Source organism: Peromyscus eremicus, chromosome 16_21, assembly GCF_949786415.1.
Source record: "Peromyscus eremicus chromosome 16_21, PerEre_H2_v1, whole genome shotgun sequence".
Taxonomy (NCBI): Eukaryota; Metazoa; Chordata; class Mammalia; order Rodentia; family Cricetidae; genus Peromyscus; species Peromyscus eremicus.
In genome coordinates, this window is record NC_081432.1 from 16,402,049 (window position 1) to 16,422,856 (window position 20,808).

The following is a 20,808-nucleotide window of genomic DNA, read 5'->3' on the forward strand; positions in this document are numbered from 1 at the left end:
TCCTTCCATCTACAATGGTGACCTACGTACAAGATACACAGGTGCAATAATGGTACAACGCTTGTGGGAGTAACCACCCAATGTCTGACTGAACTTAAGGCCCACTCCATGAGATGGAACCCATCCTGGACACTTCTCATGTGACCAAGGCTCTCTAAGACTAGACAGGCCAGAGACCCGGAGAAATCCAATACCAGTGTTCTGCTAAAGGAATGTAGTAATGGTTCTTAAACATCTTTCTTTTATAAGCCTAGATCAGTGCCTTGCTCAGCCATCATCAGAGAAGCTTCCTCCTGAAGTAGATGGGAACAGAAACACAGATCCACAGCGGAACAAACTGCAGAGAGTGAGAGACTTGGGAACGCTCGGTCCTAAAAAGGATGTCTCCATCAAATCACTCCTCTCAGAGCTCAGGGAACCCTGAAGAAGAGGCAGAAAGATTCTACGAGCCAGAGGGGATGGAGGACACCATGGAAACACGGCCTTCCAACACAGCAAGAGTGTGACATACATATGAACTCACAGACTATGTCAGCATGCACAGTCCCTGTACAGGTCTACTCCAGACAGGGTCCCAGCTCTGAGAGGAAAGTGGACACAAGTCCCCCCATCCCTAACGCGAAAGCTATCTCCAGCTGAGAACCACTCACAAAGAAAAAATTAGTTTTCTCCAACAGTGTCTCACTGGGTACACAAACCACTCTTCAGGACAGACTCCCATGCCCAGCAGCAGATAGACAAATGAAAAGGAACTCAGTGGTATTTCTGGAGGTCTCTTGTCTCACAATGCTTTGTCTGGGCATTGTATTTTTCCCCATACAGGTCTTCTATGTATATATTATGATTTGGTGTTACATTTCCATACGATTTCTGTGTGCGAAAATGTATGTATCTCTGTCTATATATGTTTCTTTTTTTTTTTAATTTGTATGTGCATTGATGTTTTGCCTGCATGTATGTCTGTGTGAGGGTGTCAGATCTTGGAATTACAGACAGTTGTAAATTGACATGTGGGTGCTGGGAATTGAACCCAGGTCCTTTGGAAGAACAGCCAATGCTCTTAACCACTGAGCCATCTCTCCAGTACCCTATATGTGTTTCTTGAGCTTTTTCTTTGGCTGTTTTTCTACTGGTAGTTAGTTTGCTCTATCCTACTTCAGTTTGTTTTTAATCTTATTTTGTTTTATATTATTAGTATTTTAAAATACCTGTTTGTATTCTGATGAGAGAGAGACACACACAGAGAGACAGAGAGAGAGAATTTGGGTGGGTGGGGAGTCAAGGAGAATCTGGGAAAAACTGTGGGAGGAGAAACCATAATCAGAATATATTGTATAAGAAATACCTACTTTCAATTTTTAAAGAAAAAGTTCTCATTTGTATTGGTGGGCAAAAGTTATTGAAGTGGGGAAGGTGGGGGAGAGGGGCAGGGAGATGGCTCAGTAGATAAATCCCTGGAGTTCAGATCCCCAGGACCCACAGAAAAGCCAGGCACGTGAGGCTGCCGACCTGTAATTCTACTGACTGGAAAGGAAAGACAGGGAGACCTCAGGGAAAACTGGCCAGCCAGACTAGCTGAACCAGTGAGCTCCAGTTCCACAGAGAGCCCCTGACTAAAAAAAAAAAAAAAAAAAAAAAAAAGACAGAGAGCAATTGAAGGAAATATTCTGGACATCATAGGTCTGCAGCTGCAAGCCACAACCATGTGCATGCTCAACACACACAGACACACACACATACACACACACACACACACACACACACACATGCACATGCACACATGCACGCACACACGCACACACATGCACGCACGCACGCAGGCTTCTACACACAATGCAAACATGCAGTTGTCATATACCACACACAAATACACTTCTTAAGAAGCCACTTTGGAATCACTTGAAAATTTTGGAATTGAACTCCCTTTGTAAGTACTCAATACACCCCCACATGCCCACACACTCTCCCCCACACTCCCCTACCCCCACAACCTCTATTTACAGAAAAGGGACCTTGGCCTGGGAGCAGACTGCCTACCCTTGACCCTTCCAGTTCAGCTGTCAGCACGGTTCCCTGGCAGGTAACAGTGCCCCAGATCCTTTACGCTGACCCCCACAACACCCTGGACACACAACAGAGATGACTCAGTCGATACTGTGCCACTGCACATCTCCCAGGTAGAGATTCTGAGCTGGAACCATTCACTTGTCTACATGGTCCAGAGCCTTCTGTCTGCACATACTCCCCTCAGCTTCCTGTTTAGTTCTCTCTTCTCCCCACCTCTGAGGCTTCAAATACCCTGCCAGACTTTCTAGAAGCCACAGGGAACCAGCCTCAGGGCACTTGTCAGACCTTGCTCAGCTAAAAGCTCCCAGGGAAGACCACGCCAGATGCCTACTTCAGACATCCTTAAGCGGAGCTCCAAGATTCCTGCTCCACCCGCAAGGTACCTGGAAGACTTACTGCTGTGTGCTGGGAGGCCAGCTGGCACACCTTCCCGAGGGCTAAAGCAGCATGCCTTAGATGCTTAGGGGATTGCTAGCAGAAAGCAGGGCATCGGGCAAAAGGCCCTTGAACCTGCTGTCAACGGCTCAAGGAGGAAAAGAAAGAATGGAGGCCAAGGGGCTCAGCACAGAGGTGAGGAGTCGGAACAGAGACAGACGGGAGAGAGCGCGCGCGAGGACACACACGGACGGACAGACGGACGGACGGACACACACACACACACGCACCACGCACACACCCACCACACACACACACACACACACACACACACACACACACACACACACACACAAGACAATAAACACACGGACAATACACAGGAGCCCAGAAATGCCCATGCTCCTTGCCCTCCCACAACGTACATTTCCCACAAGGCTGGCCATGTAGCTATCAGTCACTAGTGAAGATGGGGAGTGTGTAGTTACATACCTCCTTGGGGTATGCCTGAAAATTTCTCACGATAAAAAGTTTACTACATAAGAGACCGGAGAGAGGTCTCAGCAGTTAAGAGCACTTGCCGCTCTCGTAAAGGACCTGGGTTCTCATCACCCACATGGCAGCTCACAGCCACCTCTAACTCCAGTGCCAGGGGACCCATAACCCTCTTCTGGCCTCTGTAGGCACGAGGTATGCACAGACACCCTACAGGCAAAGCCCTCATACACATAAAGTAAAAATAAATAAATCTTTAAGAGTTGACTACAGAATTCATGATCGGCATAGGGCTGGGGAAATGAGATGGCCCGGTGGCTAAGAATGTGTTCTATTCTTCTAGTTCAGTTCCCAGAACCCACAGGTGGGTGGGTCACAGCTGCCTATAATTCCAGCTCCAGAGGATCTGACACTTCCGGACTTGAGTATCTGCGCGCGCGCACACACACACACACACACACACACACACACACACACACACACCCTCTCTACCCATCATTAAAATAAAATTCATTAGCACTGAGAAACTAATTTCACAGTAGAGGAATGTGAGGACTGTGCACATCCCACTGATGCGGTCCAAGGCAGACACTGGGGCCGAGAGACAAGTCCTCAAAGGGCACTGGCTGGGCAGCCCTCTCTCCAGGATGCTGACACAAGGGGAACCAGAGAGCTCACTGGCAGCATCACTATTCCCATCCATGAATTCCTCCCAACACTGCTGGAGCATCATAAGCCACTTGGTACTAGTTAAATGGGGTGTGTGTGTGTGTGTGTGTGTGTGTGTGTGTGTGTGCTCGCGCGCGCGTGCGCGTCAGAAGCAGATGGCCTGTAAGACATCCATGTGCAAAGCCTCCCACAGGCATCCCCGGGGAAGATACACGTCAGCCAGAAGTGACAACATGAACTGGCGAGGAGACATTCCATCACGAGGCCCTAGAGGCGAACAAGAGAGGAAAGACTCTAGCCCTAGTCTGGCCATCTGGGGCTGCACAGGAGGACATGCCTTTCTCTGTCTTCACTGGTCCCTCTCCCTGGAATGCCCCTCCCCCCATCCTCTTGAGAAGAATCTAGAAGTCTTTAATATTCTAAATTCAGTTATAACTGCCCAGGGCAAACACAGCCAACCCACTCTCTTTTTCATTCCATTAGTTCTGAGCAAGCAGCCCAAGAGGGTTCCACGGCTTTCTCCTGGTCTGTAAAGGCAGGGGTTGTCTGTAGACAGTAGTAACTAGTTCCTGAAGTCAGCTCACCTACAACTGGGTTCTACCGACGTGAGGCAATCATGACAGAAGGTGGGGGGACAAAATCCAGGTGTTTCTCTCCTTCCCCCACCTTGCCCAATCTCCCCACTGTGAATCCATCTTCTGGGTGACAGATGCTCATGGACTCCAAAAACACCAGCTGCCTCCCGCATCCTTCAGAGAAAGCGTGGGACTACTGGTCCTGCAATCCCCAGGCTGCCTCATTGCCCAGCTTCCGGCTTCACAGCACTGCTGTGAATTGCTGATTCCCAGGATCTCGTGCTTTCGGTGAATCCTGAATGAAATGACCACCCTGACAGTCACACTGTCGCTACCTGCTTCTCCAACAGCCTAGCACCATCTATCACTGGAGTCACGAGGCCCCTGAGCTTTGGACGGGCGGGGCACCGGCTTACTCCTCCACTCCCTGACTCGCTTCCAAAAGAGGCATCTTAAGCTTACAGCTAACACTTTCCAGGTGTCCAAAAACTGTCCTGTCAAATAAACAGGCATTTCAGCATCTATAAAACCTAAGCAGGAAGGCCACGAGACAAGAACACTTTTACAAGCACGTCTAAGGAACAGCGGGTTTAAGAAATGTTTATCTATTAAGGATTCACTCCCTAAAAATTAAAGCAACTGTCAGACCGACAGGTGAGCACCTGAATTCATTTTAGAAGTATGAACAGAACCGTTTGCTCTGTTCTTAGCATCTATGAGGACTTCCACAGGCCCCCAGTGGCAGGCAGTCACAGAAACCTAAGAGTGGATAAGTACAAAAGCTCCAAAGCCAGGCTGCCAAACCCTGGCGCCACCAAAACCAGCCTTGGCCAAGGAACACCTCCACATTAGTTCTTCAGTTTCCAAAGCTGCAGCAACAGTGTCCCCCAGTTTTGCTTCAAGGCCCGGTCCAAAGAGAACACACTGGTTGCCTTCATTTTTTTCTCTGTATCCTACATCAAGGGTCTCAGACTCAAAGACCATCAGAGTCCCAGCGCAGGTAGGTCTGATGTCTGCCCTAAGACATGCCTTTGCAAAGGGCTTTCAGAACTCAACAGCCAAGCCGCTCACCTGTGGGCCAGAACACAGGTGTCTGAAGCAAACCCCAGATACACTTCAGCATGCTGACGAGAAAAGTGAGGTCCTACCTAAGAGGTAGATTCCCCAATGGTAAAAGGCCAAGAGGCCGGTTCTCCCTGGGCCATCCACAAGCTCAGGAGAGAAGGAGAACCAAAGAGACAGGGTCACGTGTGGTCGGTACAGAGAGAGAGACCTGACACATACAGTGAAAGCCGGAAGTGGAGGCGAGGGCCCTGGCGGTGGAGGGGCAGGAAAGGTGAGGTGAGGACAAGATGGCCATCCCTGAACCCATCAGAAGTGTCCAGAACCCACTGGAGAAAGCTCCCTGGGTTGGGCTGCCTCTAGGTCCAGAAGGGAGGGCAGGTATGAAAACAGGCAAGGGGCAAATTCACAACCAGTGGAAACAAGAAACGAAAGTCCCACAGACAGATCCAAGAGCTTTCGTAAGTGATGTCCTCTACTTACAAGCCCCGAGAGGTGAGATGGCCCAAGATCAGAAGAAGAGCCCGGATTTGGAAAGCACCTCCAGGGCTGGGAACTGCCAGATGGCACCCAACACCCAGTTAAACTCAAGTTCAGATAAATAACAAATAATATTTAAGCATATATTCCATGCAACGTTCAAGGTGTACATAAAAACATATATATTTGTATATAAACACACACACACACACACACACACACACACACACACACACACACACATATGGCTATATATCCTATTTTATTTGCAACTTTTCCTGGTTTCCAGGTGTCTCCCCATTATCCTCCATCTCCCTTAAAGAACAAATAAAACCAAAAAGAGGACTTATTGACAGAGCCAATCTACCAGAAGCTGAGTGGTGGTGCTAATAAAACCGGAAGCATGAACCAAAGGTCCTGGAAGCCACAGAGGACTTGGAGGCCTGGGGACAGAGCACCTTGTACTCACAGGAAGCAGTCACTGCTGGCTGACATGAAAACCACTTTCCTTTTCCTATCACCCAGCAGGTACCAGTGACTCAGCGCCCCAGAGCTCAAGGTCAAGTACGAACGAAGCGAGGGAATGGGGTGACTAGTGCTCATCTCCCCTCAATTCAGTGGGAGGGCATTCAGAGGAGACTGATGAAGACAGAAAAAGGTCCTTTAGTCCCTGCTGCAGCCCGGCATCCCCAGTGACTACAGAGCAGGAGGTAAAGGCATCCTTGCTGGCTTTGTAGCTGGTGAGAGCCGAGCTCTTGAATCGGAAAAGGTGTGCGTCTTGCCCTAACCACCATCCCCAAAGCTCAAGCGTTGTGTCCTTGTGAGAGGCACAACCCTCAACCTTCCTACGTTCCCAGGACACTAACCCGGCAGCTAGGGAGGAGATTGAGACAACAGAGAGAAAGAGGGCAGGTGACAGCCCATCTACCAGACCTGCCCCCGGCTCCCTCCCGCTCCTGGGCTAACTCTCCATGTCTGCGTTCTGCAAGTTATTCTCTGGGACTCAAGCCCCATCCATGTTACCACCATGGCAAAGATTTATGTTCTGGCTTCTCTTCTCCAAACCAGCTGCTAAGCACACGTCGCACTAGGGTGTTGCCCGCCAAAGTTCACCTTCTGGAAGCCTAGAGCAGGGACAAAGGCCACACATCAGACAAGCTGACCAGGACAGTCCTGTCTTTCCACAGTGCTCAAGTCAGGAAGGTAGATGTTGGCTTTATTTTCCAGAAAGGATGGAAAGAACTCTTCAACCCTAATTGGATCAATCAGGAAGCCAGCTTGTCCCTATGTAACAGCATAGCCCCACGGGCTACTGCAACCTTGGTTTACCAAGCCCCTAGATGCTGGCCAAGTTCCCAGGCATCCCATCCCCTGGTACCAGAGAAGTGTGTGCGCTAAGAAACTGAGCTTAGGTGAGGCTCTCCCTAGCTTGTGGTCTCTAGCATGCAGGTGTGGTTTAAGATTTTTTCTCAGCGTTCAAAATATCACTGTCATCTTGGAGGATTAGCTAGAATGGGGCTGTTTTTGAAATGTACTCTAGGCAACTGTAGAGAGGGATGGGCTGAGATGATCTCTAAAACCCACACTAGGGGACAGGGCAGGGGACACATGGAGGGTGCAAGGCCATCAGAATCCACAAGGCAGAAACTAAAAACTTATGGAATAAAACATTCTCCAGTAATAATACCCAGCCTGTACTCTGCACGGATGTTGTTGGATACTAGTAACTATAAGCAAGGAGGATTCAAAGAAGTCAACTGCACAGAATAATTGCATAATCCCAATGATTTGACACAAAATAAATGTCTACTGGGAGGAGTCAGAAAGACCTCTGGGGGATCCGATGGGAGAGAACACTCCAGATCTCAGGGTGCTGCCAATAGCTGCTACCCTGAGCTGAGCAGAGCCGGCAGCCGAGGCTTCCTTTCTAAATTCACCACACCGTTCAACTCATCTGTGGGAAGTTCGTGCACGGCACAGTTATCATGTCATTCTCCCTTCCAAAGTTTGCACAGCTTATGTTCCTAGTCAACAAAACTAGCTCTTCACACTAGCAGGGTCTTCACAGGCAGGGCATCACGCAAGGTCCTGTTCCAGCAGCACACACAGCCATCTTTGAGGTGTCAGAACATTCTTATACCTGTGACTGGGAGACCCACAAAGAGCGGCTGAATGGTGAGAACTGACCGGGCACAAGTAAGATGACAATACGTAGCCCGTACCATGATGAGGAATACGATAGATCATTTTACTGCAATAAAACACCTGGTCTCCAAACAAAAAACAAACACGTGTGCCACAAGCAACCAAGGCGAGTGTCTAAAAGGCAGGATGCCCTGATGTCTCCCTCTCCACTTCTCCTCAAGAGCCGGGGCAGAGCCCAACCCAGATTTGCCCACCGGCTCCCCACTCCCCTCCCAAGATCCATTCATCCCTAGACATCTGGGTTTTGTCTGAGCATGAGATCGATCCCTCTTCCTCTAGGTTAAATCCAGTTTCTCCTTCATGCCTTGGCTAAAAACTGGCCTCCTTCTAGAACAGGGGTTCTCGACCTGTGGGTCATGACCACCCCTCTGGGTTATATATCGGATTATGGTTCTTAATTACAGCTAAGAAGTAGCAATGGAAATAATTTTATGGTTGGGGGTCCCCACAACATGAGGCACTGTATGAAATCAAGGGTCGGCGCAGCATTAGAAAGGTTGAGAACCAGTGTTCTAGAACAAGCCATCTGACTGCAGACCTCACTCTCTCTCACCTTAAGCCAGGCCAACCACCCGCCTCCCTAACAGTCTCTCCTCAGTGACACATAAAGGCATGGTTTCTGACATGCAGCAGGTACTCAAGGTATTTGTTGGGGATGGGGGGGCTCCTCGTGCTATGCTAACCAGGCTATTTTTTAAGCCGAGACCATAACATAAGCAAAGAATCAGAAACTGGCTCCAGCCTGGGATGGGAACAAATGACGCGGTGTAGGAGCGGAATAAACGTGGTGCGTCCTGATGCAGCGCTGGGCGGTGGTGGACCAGAGAGCAAGGCAGCAGAACAAGCCCCACACAGCACAGACACCCTCTCTGCTGTGGCTGCTTTCCCCAGACAGAGTCTGCTGCCCTGGCAACGCTCCCCGAAGCCCAGCATCCTGGGGAATTTGCTGTGGATAGGGCTATGGCCCCGATGACCTTAGTGCGTGAATGAAGTGCGTGAATGGAAACCAAAAGCAAACGCCTACAACCAGATCAAGACCAAACCGTCTAAATGAAACGTACCACCCTCCCACTGGCTGTTACCTTGAGCTTTGGGTTGGAAGCCAGACTCAAGTTCCAACAATGGCCTCACCTGAAACATCATGAGATACTCAGCTCCCACCCCCACCCCCACCCCCGGCCCCAGATAATGAAACCTCAGCACACCTGTTTGTGGGTTCACAGCAAAGGATATGAGAAGTACTGATCCGTAGGATTACAGTGAGGATTCAGTGAGTCAATGTGGTACCCAAGAGCAGGTTCAAGGGTGCTTACTGCCAAGCCTGCCGACCTAAGTCCCATCCCTGGGCCCTACACGGTGGGAGAAGAGAACAGACTCCCTCAAGCTGTCCTCTGACCTCTACATGCCCATCATGAAAAACATACACACACACACACACACACACACACACACACACACACAGAGTAAATGTGAAATGTAAATGAGAGGATGCATGCAAAACTCCTCCCTGAGTATCTCTCTCATCACAGTGACAGAAGACTTGGAAGTGGGCGGAGAGGTGGCTCAGTGGTTAAGGGTGCTCTTCCACAGGCCCTGGTTCAGTTCCCAACATCCATGTGGGCAGCTCACAACCAACCGTAACTCCAGCTCCAGGGAATACAAACCCTTTTCTGACCTCTATGAGGACGACACGCACACAATACACATACATACAGGCAGTCAAACACTCACATGCATTAAAAAAAAAAAGACTTGGAAGTGGGAAAATGTTGGCAAGAATTCTCTTAGGTTTATTTCTTTGTTCCTTCACCCTTCAATAGTTGACTCAAAACTCGGCTCAGGAAATGCAATGCTTTTCATTTTAATATTAATGAATTTACATTAAAAAAAACAACAACAACAAAAAAAAAAAGGCAAATAATCTGTGATGTGGCAACCAAGACCCTTCTCTCTCGAGGTGCCCATACAAATTAGGGCATCAGTGTCGAGCGCAGGGCCAGGGCACTGTGCGTGACGGTTTCACAGTCAAGAAAAACCAGACGCAGGGCAGAAAAACAGGCACTAAAACTTCTGTTGGAGCAAGAGATCAACGGCACCTGAAGCGTCAACTCTAACTACACTTCCAGGACATTCACAAAACAGCTAACAGCTTTAAAAAAAAAAAAAAAAAAAAAGAAAGAAAGAAAGAAAGAAAGAAAGAAAGAAAGAAAGAAAGAAAAAGAAGAATATCTGAACAGAGGGGGCCAGTAGGGTGAAGACCTTGGCCTCAGGCATAAAGACCTAAGTTTAGAGATTTAGTGTCTTAGCTAGGGTTACTATTGCTGTGATAAAACACCTAGACCATAAGCATCGTAGAAAGGAAAGAGTTTATTTCATCTTATAGCTTGTAGTCCATCATCCAGGGAAGTCGGGAAGGAATGCAAGGGAGGACTCTGGAGGCAGGAGCTGATGCAGCGGCCATGCGGAATGCTGCTCACTGGCTTGCTCTTCATGGCTTGCTCAGCCTGCTTTCCCAGAGCACCCAAGACCACTTGCCCAGGGGTGGTACTGCTCTGCCCTCCCATACCAATCGAGAAGACACACCACACAGGCTTGCCCACAGGCCAGTCGGGTCGGGGCATCGTCTCAACTGAGGTTCCCTCTTCACAAATGACTCTGGCTTGTGTCAAGCTGACATAAAACTCACCAGCGCAGCAGCATCCATGGAAAACACAGGGGACATACGGCATTTAGCACTCGCATGGAATCCCAGCAGTGTGTAGGCAGAGGCAAGAGGAGCCCTGAGGGCTGGCATCAGTTTAGCCAAGCGATGAGCTCCAGGTTCTCTGAGACCCTGTCTCAAAAAAGTAGAGAGCAACACAGGAAGACACCCAATGTCCACCTCTGCCTGCCTCCACCCCTCCCCCACGTTCCTACACAGGAACACACACAAGTAAATAGATAAATATGGAGTCGAGTATGTCACTCAATGGGCGAGTCCTTGCCTGGTATGCTGAAGGCCACGGTTTCCACCGGGCACACCACAGATGAATAACGTGAATAAATCAATATAATGATTATTAAACGAGATCACCACCAGGGAGGAAAAGTGGGACCACTAAGGAGTGCAGAGTTCTGGTTGGGAATTAGCAGTGACACTACACAATACTCTGAATGCCCTTGAGGCCCTGAATCTTACACTGCAACCTGGTGACTGACATCAGCAGAGCGCACACTGAGAATTTACCACGTAAGAGCAAGTTCCTGGCCTCCCCTCCGGGTGCCTGACACAGTTTCCCGTGACGAACTCCTGGTGTTCAAGGTTCAAAGAGGTGTGTAGGAGTTCACGTTCTTTCCAGAAGACACATGCCTTCTCAGTGGTACCTGGGCGGAATGTGGCCACCTCTCTGCTTTATGAGCTCTCTGGTAACAAAGACCCTCAAAGCTCCTAGCCAGTCGTTTGTATTCAATCTCATGGCCTCGACCCTCTGGAGGCAGGCGGTGTGTGAGCTCTGAATGGACGAAGGTTCATCCATCGAGTGACAAGCCCCCTCCTGCACAAAACGACTCTCTGCAGAATACTATTTTTTTTTTGATGTTTACAAACAACTGAACAAACATAATAGTTTTGTAGGCTGAGGAATCACTTCTACACCGAACACCCATCTTTTAGCCTCCTCTCATTTCATCTTTCAAGGCCTATGCCGTAGAAGATTCCACGCGAACAGCCCATGGAATATTCCACACAGGCAACTAGGTTTCTAAGCTGAAGCACGCCCATAATCCAGTCTTCTCGCTTTCATTTCCTCTTCCCTTCTTTGGAAAGCCCTTCTGAAGGATGACCTATGTCTGTGAGGACACCCCACCTCCATTCCCCATTGAGCATGGCCTCATTTGATTCCCCAGTGCCCTGAGATGCCCCGGTGGGTATTAAGCAGATCATGCTGGAGGCACACCTGGCCTCCTTGGGGGCTGGATTGATCTGAAACAGATGTGTGGAAGATTAGCCCCATCCATCAGCACTGGGCTTTTAACTGGCTGGGATTCAAACCTGCCCAGAAAATCCTCTCGCTAATTAACTTTATCTTGAGTTGTCTTTTGTTTTCCCACAGTTTGGGGTTAAAAACTTTCGACGGTCCGGTCCCTCCAACGGCATTCCGTGAAAGGAAGGGCAGGAGAGAACCACTGAGGACTGCCTGCTTATGCGGCCAGACACAAATCACAAAACTTAAACATCAGTGACATTTCTTTTCCATCATCACCACATAAAAATGAAAATGAAAAATAAACAGAAGGCACAGAGCCACCTCAGCACGGGAAAACCGAGCACCGGCTCTCGACATCTCTCCCCTTTACAAGATCATCAACCACGAGCAAACGAAGCCAGGAGGAGCTCGGACACTACGCTTTCCTTACAGATACTTATCAAGATAGAGAAACTTCATCTTAGAAAGCTGAATGGAGACATGCCCTGGTTCAGAAACCCTGAAGGAGTATGTACTGACTTTTCTTCCTTGCATGGGGGTACTGAGGATCAGGCCCTCTAGGCTGGAGGTAAAGCCACACGTCCGTCCCTCTGCACTCAAAGGCCTGCAGCGCCCAGCCAGGGCCAAGAGGGATAAAGTCAAGTCAGCTGTGGTCCTGGGTGAGCACGGGAGGAGCCCCTGAATTCCCTCTGGATGTTTTTCAGTTCCTGGCACACAGGAGGTCAGGTACAGTCAAAGGGGAGGGGCGCCTGTCGCTTTAAAGCTATACTTACTACTTGTCCTCTTGTGCCTTTGGGGAAATAAAGGTACAGGGTAGAGGGATCGTGGATTAATTTCCTGCCCTCAAACAAAGAAGCATTCTGACTTTGGATCACTGAAACACACTTCACACAGAAGGGTGAGCATGGTCTAAGCATATGACATACGGGAATGGAAATGTCCTTAGGAAAACCACCAACCTGTACAGTGAACAGACACTAATTAAACCAATTTTATATAAAATGCACTCCATCCTGGATCTAGAGACCCGAAAGGAGCACTGATTCTAAATAACGTCAGTCACATTGTGGTACCTGTGCCCTGATTCTTCATTAGTCTTATCCCTCAGAGAGTGAAAGTGGCATTTGCAACTCACTGACATGGGTGTGAGGGATAAGCTTCACATTGCATCGGACAACTGTAAAAATATAAATGTTTACACATGTTCGCGCGCGCACACACACACACACACACACACACACACACACACATAATCTGTGGAAGACGAGACAAGTCTGCAAGCTTCCATTCCAAGATTCTGACCATTCCAAGTGTTTTCTAGAGCATCCCTTCCTGTCAGGAACACACTAAAACCTGTGAGCATTTACTCTGCTAGCTTTGACAATAATTCAATATACCTAAAAGCAACTGGCGCTGTGATTGAAGAGAAAATGCAATGCCTCCCCACGGAGGAAAAAATTATGCCGAAGGACAAGAAACAGGGCTTACTCCTCCTCACTCAGCCTAGCTGCATTTTAAACACAAGCATTAGCATGGCTAGGTGTAAGCTACATCCGCAAGGCATGACTTCAGGGAGCAAAGCGTGAAGAACGCACCCACAGAGCGCATGGACTCCCCACCTCCACTCAGAGTATCACTGACAATGGACAGCTCTGGACTCCAGCCTCCTGGTCCTGTTCTCACACCCATCCTCAATCCAAGACCCAGGTCTCCTGTATCTGCACAATCTCCCTGCCCTATGATGACGATGGGTGTTTCCCAGAGGCAGTGGAGGTGATTTTTATCTAAAAGCAGCCATAGGAACCATCTGGAATATTGTCACCATCAATACCACCAAAGCAGCAAATGTGAACATGTACTTCCAAGAGGCCTGCTTCTGTCCCAGGCCTTCCTCAGCAATTCAATCGGACGACACTTTGTCCCCTTGCGAATGAAATGTAGCAGCAACATCCAGGTATGTGCTACAAGGTAGCCTACAAGGTAGGGGCCAGGGCTTAGGGCACACTGGCTCAGTGAGTCCCCACAATATACAGTGTATCCACTCACCCACCTATTCTATTAAGCAAACCAGGAAGATGGGATTTGCTGGGATTGTAAGAGTGGCCTATGAACATAAAGTGCAGGTGACAAAACCCTCACCCCAGAAAACCAATATAAACAGAGAAACCGGCCCCCCCCCAAAAAAAAAAAAATCACCAACCCTTGTGTGTCTCCCGGATGCCAGATGCTGAGAAACATAGACCAAGAAGGAAAAGTCTGACCCTATAGGAAGACCCACCTCTCCTGAAGAAGATGAGACTACCCAATTATGGCTCACAAAGCATCACTGCCGGGGTACACTGGGTGTGGAGACAGCACAGGCTACTAGAATTCCCACGGAAGAAGCGAGGGTGGAGTAGAGAAGGGCAAAAAGGGGCCGGGGGATAATCAGAGGGGAGCTGGGGAACTCGGTTCAGGCCTGTGTGCACTCAGAAAAGGCACCCGGGCCAGCAGATGAGGAGAACAGCGTGGTTGAGAAGCAAGAAGAGTCAGTCACGCAGCCTAAGAAACCAGCAGAAAGCCGACCTGGACAGAGACAGCACAAATGACAAGTTTAAGCCGCTTTGCTGCTTGCTTAAGACGGGTTTCTGGTTTCTCTAGTCCTGAGCGGCAGTCCCCATGAACCTGACACTGTGGATTCTCTACCTAGTCCCCATTTCTAGCACACAGATAACAAGAGGACTACAACAGAATACAGTGACCTCCTTCAGGTTTGGGATGCTCTGTCTGAGATACCCAGAAGGTACTCACACAGAGATGTAAAACGAACTTCCAATGCAGGATATGCGAGGGCAGTCTCTTTAAGAGCCGTGAACAGAGAGACCCAACACTGAGCTCCCATCTCCCTAAAAGCTGTGCCTTAAGTGGGTGTCTCCTTAAGAACCTAAAATATGTTTTGTTTTTCTAGGAAGAGGGGGGAAAAGACATTCCACCCTTTTCCAGGGGCAAAACTGATTGGCTTGCCAAAATTAAGCCTTAAAAAAGGAAACTTGCCACCTGAGTGAGGCTCCACAGTAAATAATCCCAAATGCCCGCTATGAACTATATATAGGGTGTCCTTCACTGGGTAAGGACACCATGGTTGCCGGACAGACCGTCGGGGTTTCTAAACATGGCATTCAGCCATTGTTTTACGCTATCACTTCCAAATGTTCTTGTTTGGACTTGAGAGATGGCTCCAAGGTTAAGAGCACTGGCTGCTCTTCCAGAGGACCTTAATTCAGTTCCCAGCACCCACAAGGCAGCTCCCATCCATCTCTCAATTCCAGTTCCAAGGGATCCAACACCCTCTTCTGGCTGCTGAGGGCACTGCACGCATGTGGTGCATATACATACACACAGGCAAACACATAAAGTAAAATCTGTTAAAAAAAAAAAAAAACTTTTTATTTCTGTACTGACCTAAACTTCTATAAAGAAGGGATTTGTTTCATAGTCGGAAAAGACACTTAAATCCTAGTGATTTATTGCGGGCCTTTATTTCCAAACTAAACATACTGGACGTCTGAGCCTATCTAGAAAAGACACACACCTGGAGCAGGCAGCTGACCACTGCTCACACCTGTTACACCAGCAGCTGGCCGAGAATTTCGCAATCCGACAGGGACTGCCCGTGACTGCACTTCCACACCTGCAGAGAGCCGACCACCCTCAGGCTCTGAGTCAAGACAATCAGAGACCACATTCTCCCAGGATTTGCCAGCCTGATCTGGACTAGCACATAAACACCGTGCAAGGGGGTGACTAAGCATTGGGTTTGTGTTTATTTTCCCACTCCTAAAAAAAGAAATCGTCATCTATAATCAGTAGCCTGGCTCCACTTCTGATTTAACGGGTAAAATTGGATAATCACGCAGAACACTCCAGCCCCCCTCTAAGCTCCAGATAAATTACACTGGAGACTCCTTCTGACTCCTCCTCCACATGATGTACAGTCCGAGAGAAGAGACCCGTAACAGGTCATTCTCCCCACAGGCAATGGCCACCTCTTGCTACACAGATGCTGAGGAAACAGACCAAAGGATCTACCTTCCTTGAAATGGCCATCATGGTGGAATGAGCTGCCTACACCGGAAGAGACAGGAGATCTCAATGGCTAGAGTTTCTATCTGCCTTGAACCTGACTGTGGAAAGAGAGGTCCAGCTCCGAGCCTGTGAGAAAGACAGAACTCAGGATGGCATTCAGTGAGGAGGAGAAGAGCATCCCAAACTTCACCTAACACTGGTAGGGATGAAAACACTTCCAGGCACTTTGGAACACAGTTGGGTAATTTCTTACAACAGTAAACATGCAATGACCACATAACCCAGCGACCCTAATCCTGAGTATTCACCCAAATAGGCTGAAACCTTTTGTCTAGACAAATGGGTGTGAATGTTTAAGACAGACTGGCTCACAACCGCCAGAACCTGCAAGCAACTAAGATGTCCTCCAGTAGACAGAGATAAATGGCTACCTCCAAGCACTGAAAGGAAACAAGCCACAAAAATAAATACTGTAAAGGGGCTAGGAAGAGGGCACCTGCTGTACAGTCATGAGGACTGGGTTCCGATTCTCTTAACCCAAGTATAAAAGCCATGAATGCTGGATGGGCCTAGTACCAGCCTATAATCTTAGCCCTCGGGAGGTAGAGACAGAGGGGCCACTGAGCGAGCTGGCTAGTTAGACTAACCTAATCTTCAGGCTGTGGGTTCAAATGAGAAAGACCTTGCCTTAACATATAAGGGATGAATCAAGGGAGATTCTTGTATTGGGCCTCCATACACACACATACATACACACACACACACACACACACACACACACACAAAAAGAACATAGAGGATCCTTCAGTTCATTCTACCAAGTGACAGAACCCAACCTGTTTCCACACCCAACACAGAGCATCCTGGGAAAAGGCAAAAACTATAGCAAAGGCTCAGCGGTTTCCGCATCTTAAAGGAAGAAAAAAGGAGGACAGAGAATTCCTACGATGGAATTCTTCTTCCTGATGTTCTTACGGTGGGCCATGTCTCTACGGATGTGGCCAAGCCCATAGAATATGCCACTCCAACAATAAGCCCTGATGTAACACATATGGGTGACCATGGGACTCTCAACTCTAACAAATGCACCACCACCCTGATGCTCTTGGGGCTGGTGGTGGAGGAGACTGTGCCTACCGAGGACGTAGCAAGCAGGTGGGAGAAACTGCTTTCTTGATTTTTACCCAAAACCTAAACCTACTCTAAAAAATAAAACCTACTTTTTACGTGGGTCTCTCTCTCTCTCTCTCTTTTCAATATGCCTTCCTGAAAGCGTCCAAGTATAGCCTTCATCACCTGTAGCGTTCATCAACACGAAAGTTAGTGATATAATCAGAAGAACTAATAAGAGCCAGGAAAGCAAGAAAGAGGATGATGTTACTGATCTTCCTGTCAAATTAACTAAAACTGTGGAAAAGAGCAGCGGCCTCCGTTAACTCCTCTGGCCTTGTCATAGCCTTTCCAGTCAGGGTCTGTCAGGAACTGCACACAGCTTGACGCTGGCAGAAACCCTACAGGTGGCATTCTCCTCCGCATCCATAAGCAGATGGAAAGGTCAGACCCTACCCCACCCCCAGTCTTCACCCAAAAACCTCAGCAATCTCTCTGCTGCCTTCGACAATTAGCTCCTAACACCTGCCAAGAATGAGGGACCCAGGTGGACCACATGCACTTTTATCTCCCTGAATACATTAGGGATTTAAAAACAAACAAACAAACAAACAAAACCCTGAGACCTGCCCCACACTCGCAACCTGTCAGCATGAACAATTAAGACCCTTACTGGATAGGACTACAAAACACTGACACAAATCTGGCCTGCCTGTTAGCAGTCGTTGAGACTGAGTGCTAAGAAACAAAGCTGCTCCCTTAACCCCTGTTCCCAAGTATTCAGGAGGCTTCTGGTCTTGCACACCAGAAACGAGCATGTTTGTCCCGACCATGTTTGTCCCTGCAAGGCCACCATGTCTGTGTACAAGTGACAGACCTACTTATGGGTCAACAGGTCAAACAGATAACCCTTTCCCCGTGTCCCCAGCCTCTAGAAAAACAGCAGTCTAACGTGCTGCTCACTGCAGGGTTTCCTGTAAGTTTTCCTTCCACGGCTCTGCATTGGTCTGCAAGAGGCTAATGTTCTCCTTCACAACTCATTTTAAATAGTTTTCATTGAGATCAGATCTTAAATAAACAACCTCCACCGATGTCCTCTCTCTTAGGCAAGGAAGACTGGAGGCTTGCAACCGGCCACCTCCACAAATCGCTTTCCTTTCCCATCAAAAGGCCGACCCAACAACTTGTAGCCAGGAGACGCATGCTCGTGGGTCCAGTTCCACTGAACGGGGCTGGGTGACAGCAAGAACGATGCCTTCCTATAAAATCAACTGCTTATTTAGGTTGCAAATCACACTGCCTCTCTGGTAGACATCTGCTATCCACACAAACCAGGAAAGGCCATGTAGAAAAAAGCCAGGCACAGGGAAACACACACACTTCACTTTTTCTTGGCAAGAGGGCGGCTTAAATTTGTCCCGTTTTCGTCTCCAGGATGTGATCCTTGACCCATCACCAAATTTCTTTTCTCCCTTGGAAGGTTTCGTCTAATCAGCTGTGGGCAAGCATCTCTGGCAATTTATCCTCCTTGATTTCTTGACATTTTCTTCCGTGCCGCTGGCTGGGAAACTGTTTTGATCTGAATAGGGTTGTCTGTGGGGGATTCTGCATGTTAATGATGTGGAGTTGGCAAGGATGGGAGGTGAGAGCACAACGCGTACTTTTTCCTAGTTACGTTTCGTCTCATCACCGCTACGGGGGCCTTTCCACTCGGCTAGACCAGGAGGCTGATCTCAGACTAATCTTACCCTCTTTCCAGGGAGCCTCGAGGGGCCAGGTAGAAACAGAACAGATGGCCTGTGTTCCCGTCAAGTACCTAGACTCACACAGGCAAGTACTCCTAAGCACTCCACCACCAATGAAGGAGACGCACGTACATCCTCGCTCAGCCAGGCAGTCCCAGCGGCCACCCTCCATTCTGGTTTCAGCCCCAACCCTGTCCCAGCCAGTGCCAGACGCTACACTCCCCCCTAACTCTGTACCCGCCCACCCTCTCAGTCCAAAAGGACAGGGATTCCGAACGAGGTACTGTGGTAGCCCCAGTGCCCGCCCTTCCCTCTCCATCCTGGCCAGAAAACTCCACTTCCCGGATTCCGGGCCACTCTCTCCCTCCCCCTGGGCCGGCGATCCAGCAAAGCGCCGTCCTCCTGCCAACTGGGTGCCCAATCCAGCGGCACACCCCGCCTCCCCCACTAACCCTCAAACAGACCCCAGCTTCGTCCACTCATGAGGGCTCGGGGGGGAGGGGGTCCCCCGATTCGGAGCCTTCAGGCGCCGGAGGACTGAGAAAGTCCCACCCCGCCCCCCAAGCCACGCCGCCAGCCTCCAGCCCAGCCTCGGAGGGGCCTCCACCCGGGGCGAAGAGGAGACGTGGGGGGGGTCTCCCCAGGCACCTCCAACACCCCAAGGGAGGGAGGGCGCGCGTGGACCCCGAGGCCGGCTCCCTGCGCCCGCAGGCCGGCAGCCCCTCGCGGGGGCGCGCGCTGAGGGTCGCCCCCCGGGTCCGCGGGGTGCCACTCACGATGGTCACGCTGGCTTTGCGCAGGTCACGGTTCTCCTCCTGCAGCGCCTTGCACTTGAGTTTGTAGGTCTCCAGCTCGATCTTCAGCACCTTGTTCTCCTGCTGCAGCGAGGCCAGGCGGTTGGTGAGCTCCTCCAGGCGGAACGGCGAGATGACAATGCCCCCCGACTTCCCGCCGCCGCCCCCGCCGCTGCCGCCCGAGGTCGCCGAGCAGGACGACTGCATGGCTGCCGGGCCGCCGCCCGCCGCGTCTGTATCGCTCTCGCTCGCACTGTCCGCCATGGCGGGGCGAGTATAGGCGCGGGGCCGGGAGCGGGGCGCGGAGGAGCGGGCGGGCGGGCGGGCAGGGCAGGCGGGCGGGCGGGCGGGCGCGCGGCGAGTGGGGCGCGGGGCCGGGCGCGCGGCGGGGAGTGGGGAGCTCAGAGCGCGGCGCGGGCGGCAGGGCGCAGACGCGCGGCGGCGGCGGCGGAGAAAGAGAGGGCGCTTCCCGCGGCCGCGCGAGCTGCTCCGCCAGGGAACAGAGACCCCGCCCGGACTCGGGCAGTACTGCAGCGCCGGGACCTGGCGCGCTCCGCTGGGGGGACGGCCCCGCAAGCCCCAACCCCGCACTGGGCGACCAGCTGCACACACACACGCACACACACACGCACGCACGCACGCTCCGGCCCGCGCCGCCTTCCCGCGCACGTGCTCCCGCCCCGGGCCCCCTGCGTCCCAGGCCCCAACCCACGGCCGCGCGCCGCCTCTTCCGGAGAAAGGCGGACTCCACGCCGCGCCAGCCCTTGCAGGTGCCGGGACACGTGGGAGGGGCAGCCGGGCTCTTCAGTCCACCCCACCCTCCCACCCCCGCCAAGCTGTAGCCTGGCACCTTCCCGTCGGCGCTGGCGCGCGTGGATCTCTGGCTGCTTCAGGCAGAGGCTCACTGGGAGCTAGGAACAGAAAGTTCCCCTGCAGTGGGCCCCGGGTGAGACGGGGCAACGCGGAGGGGGGGGGGGAGCACACGACATGAGCCACAGGTTAGCTTTGCTTGGGAAAGAATTTTGCTGCCCCTTTTGTCCAGTTGTTTAAACCAGGCGCAGCCCCCGCACCGTCCTCCCCCCATTGCATCTTGCAAACACTCTGTGCACAGGTCACGAAATAGGATTAAGCCACCAAGATGTGTCTAGTCAAGGAAGGGGAGTATTTTTCAGAAGGGTTGAAACACACTTCAAGTGCCAAT

General features: G+C 50.5%; 1 protein-coding gene and 1 long non-coding RNA gene across 2 annotated transcripts in view; one reads left to right on the top strand and one right to left on the bottom strand.

Annotated features, from left to right (window-relative positions):
• The window catches only part of Ccdc6 (coiled-coil domain containing 6), a 92,944-nt gene extending 73,067 nt beyond the window's left edge, over positions 1–19,877 (bottom strand). Inside the window, exon 1 of the mRNA XM_059282032.1 lies at positions 19,590–19,877. Coding sequence (XP_059138015.1) covers positions 19,590–19,871 — 282 coding nt within the window. The 5' untranslated portion in view covers positions 19,872–19,877. The remainder of the gene's footprint in view (positions 1–19,589) is intronic.
• On the top strand, positions 4,056–7,409 carry LOC131926528 (uncharacterized). The gene is made up of 2 exons (XR_009383508.1): positions 4,056–5,181; positions 6,013–7,409. It is a non-coding gene; the product is annotated as an uncharacterized LOC131926528 (long non-coding RNA).
• Positions 19,878–20,808: the final 931 nt, after the last annotated feature.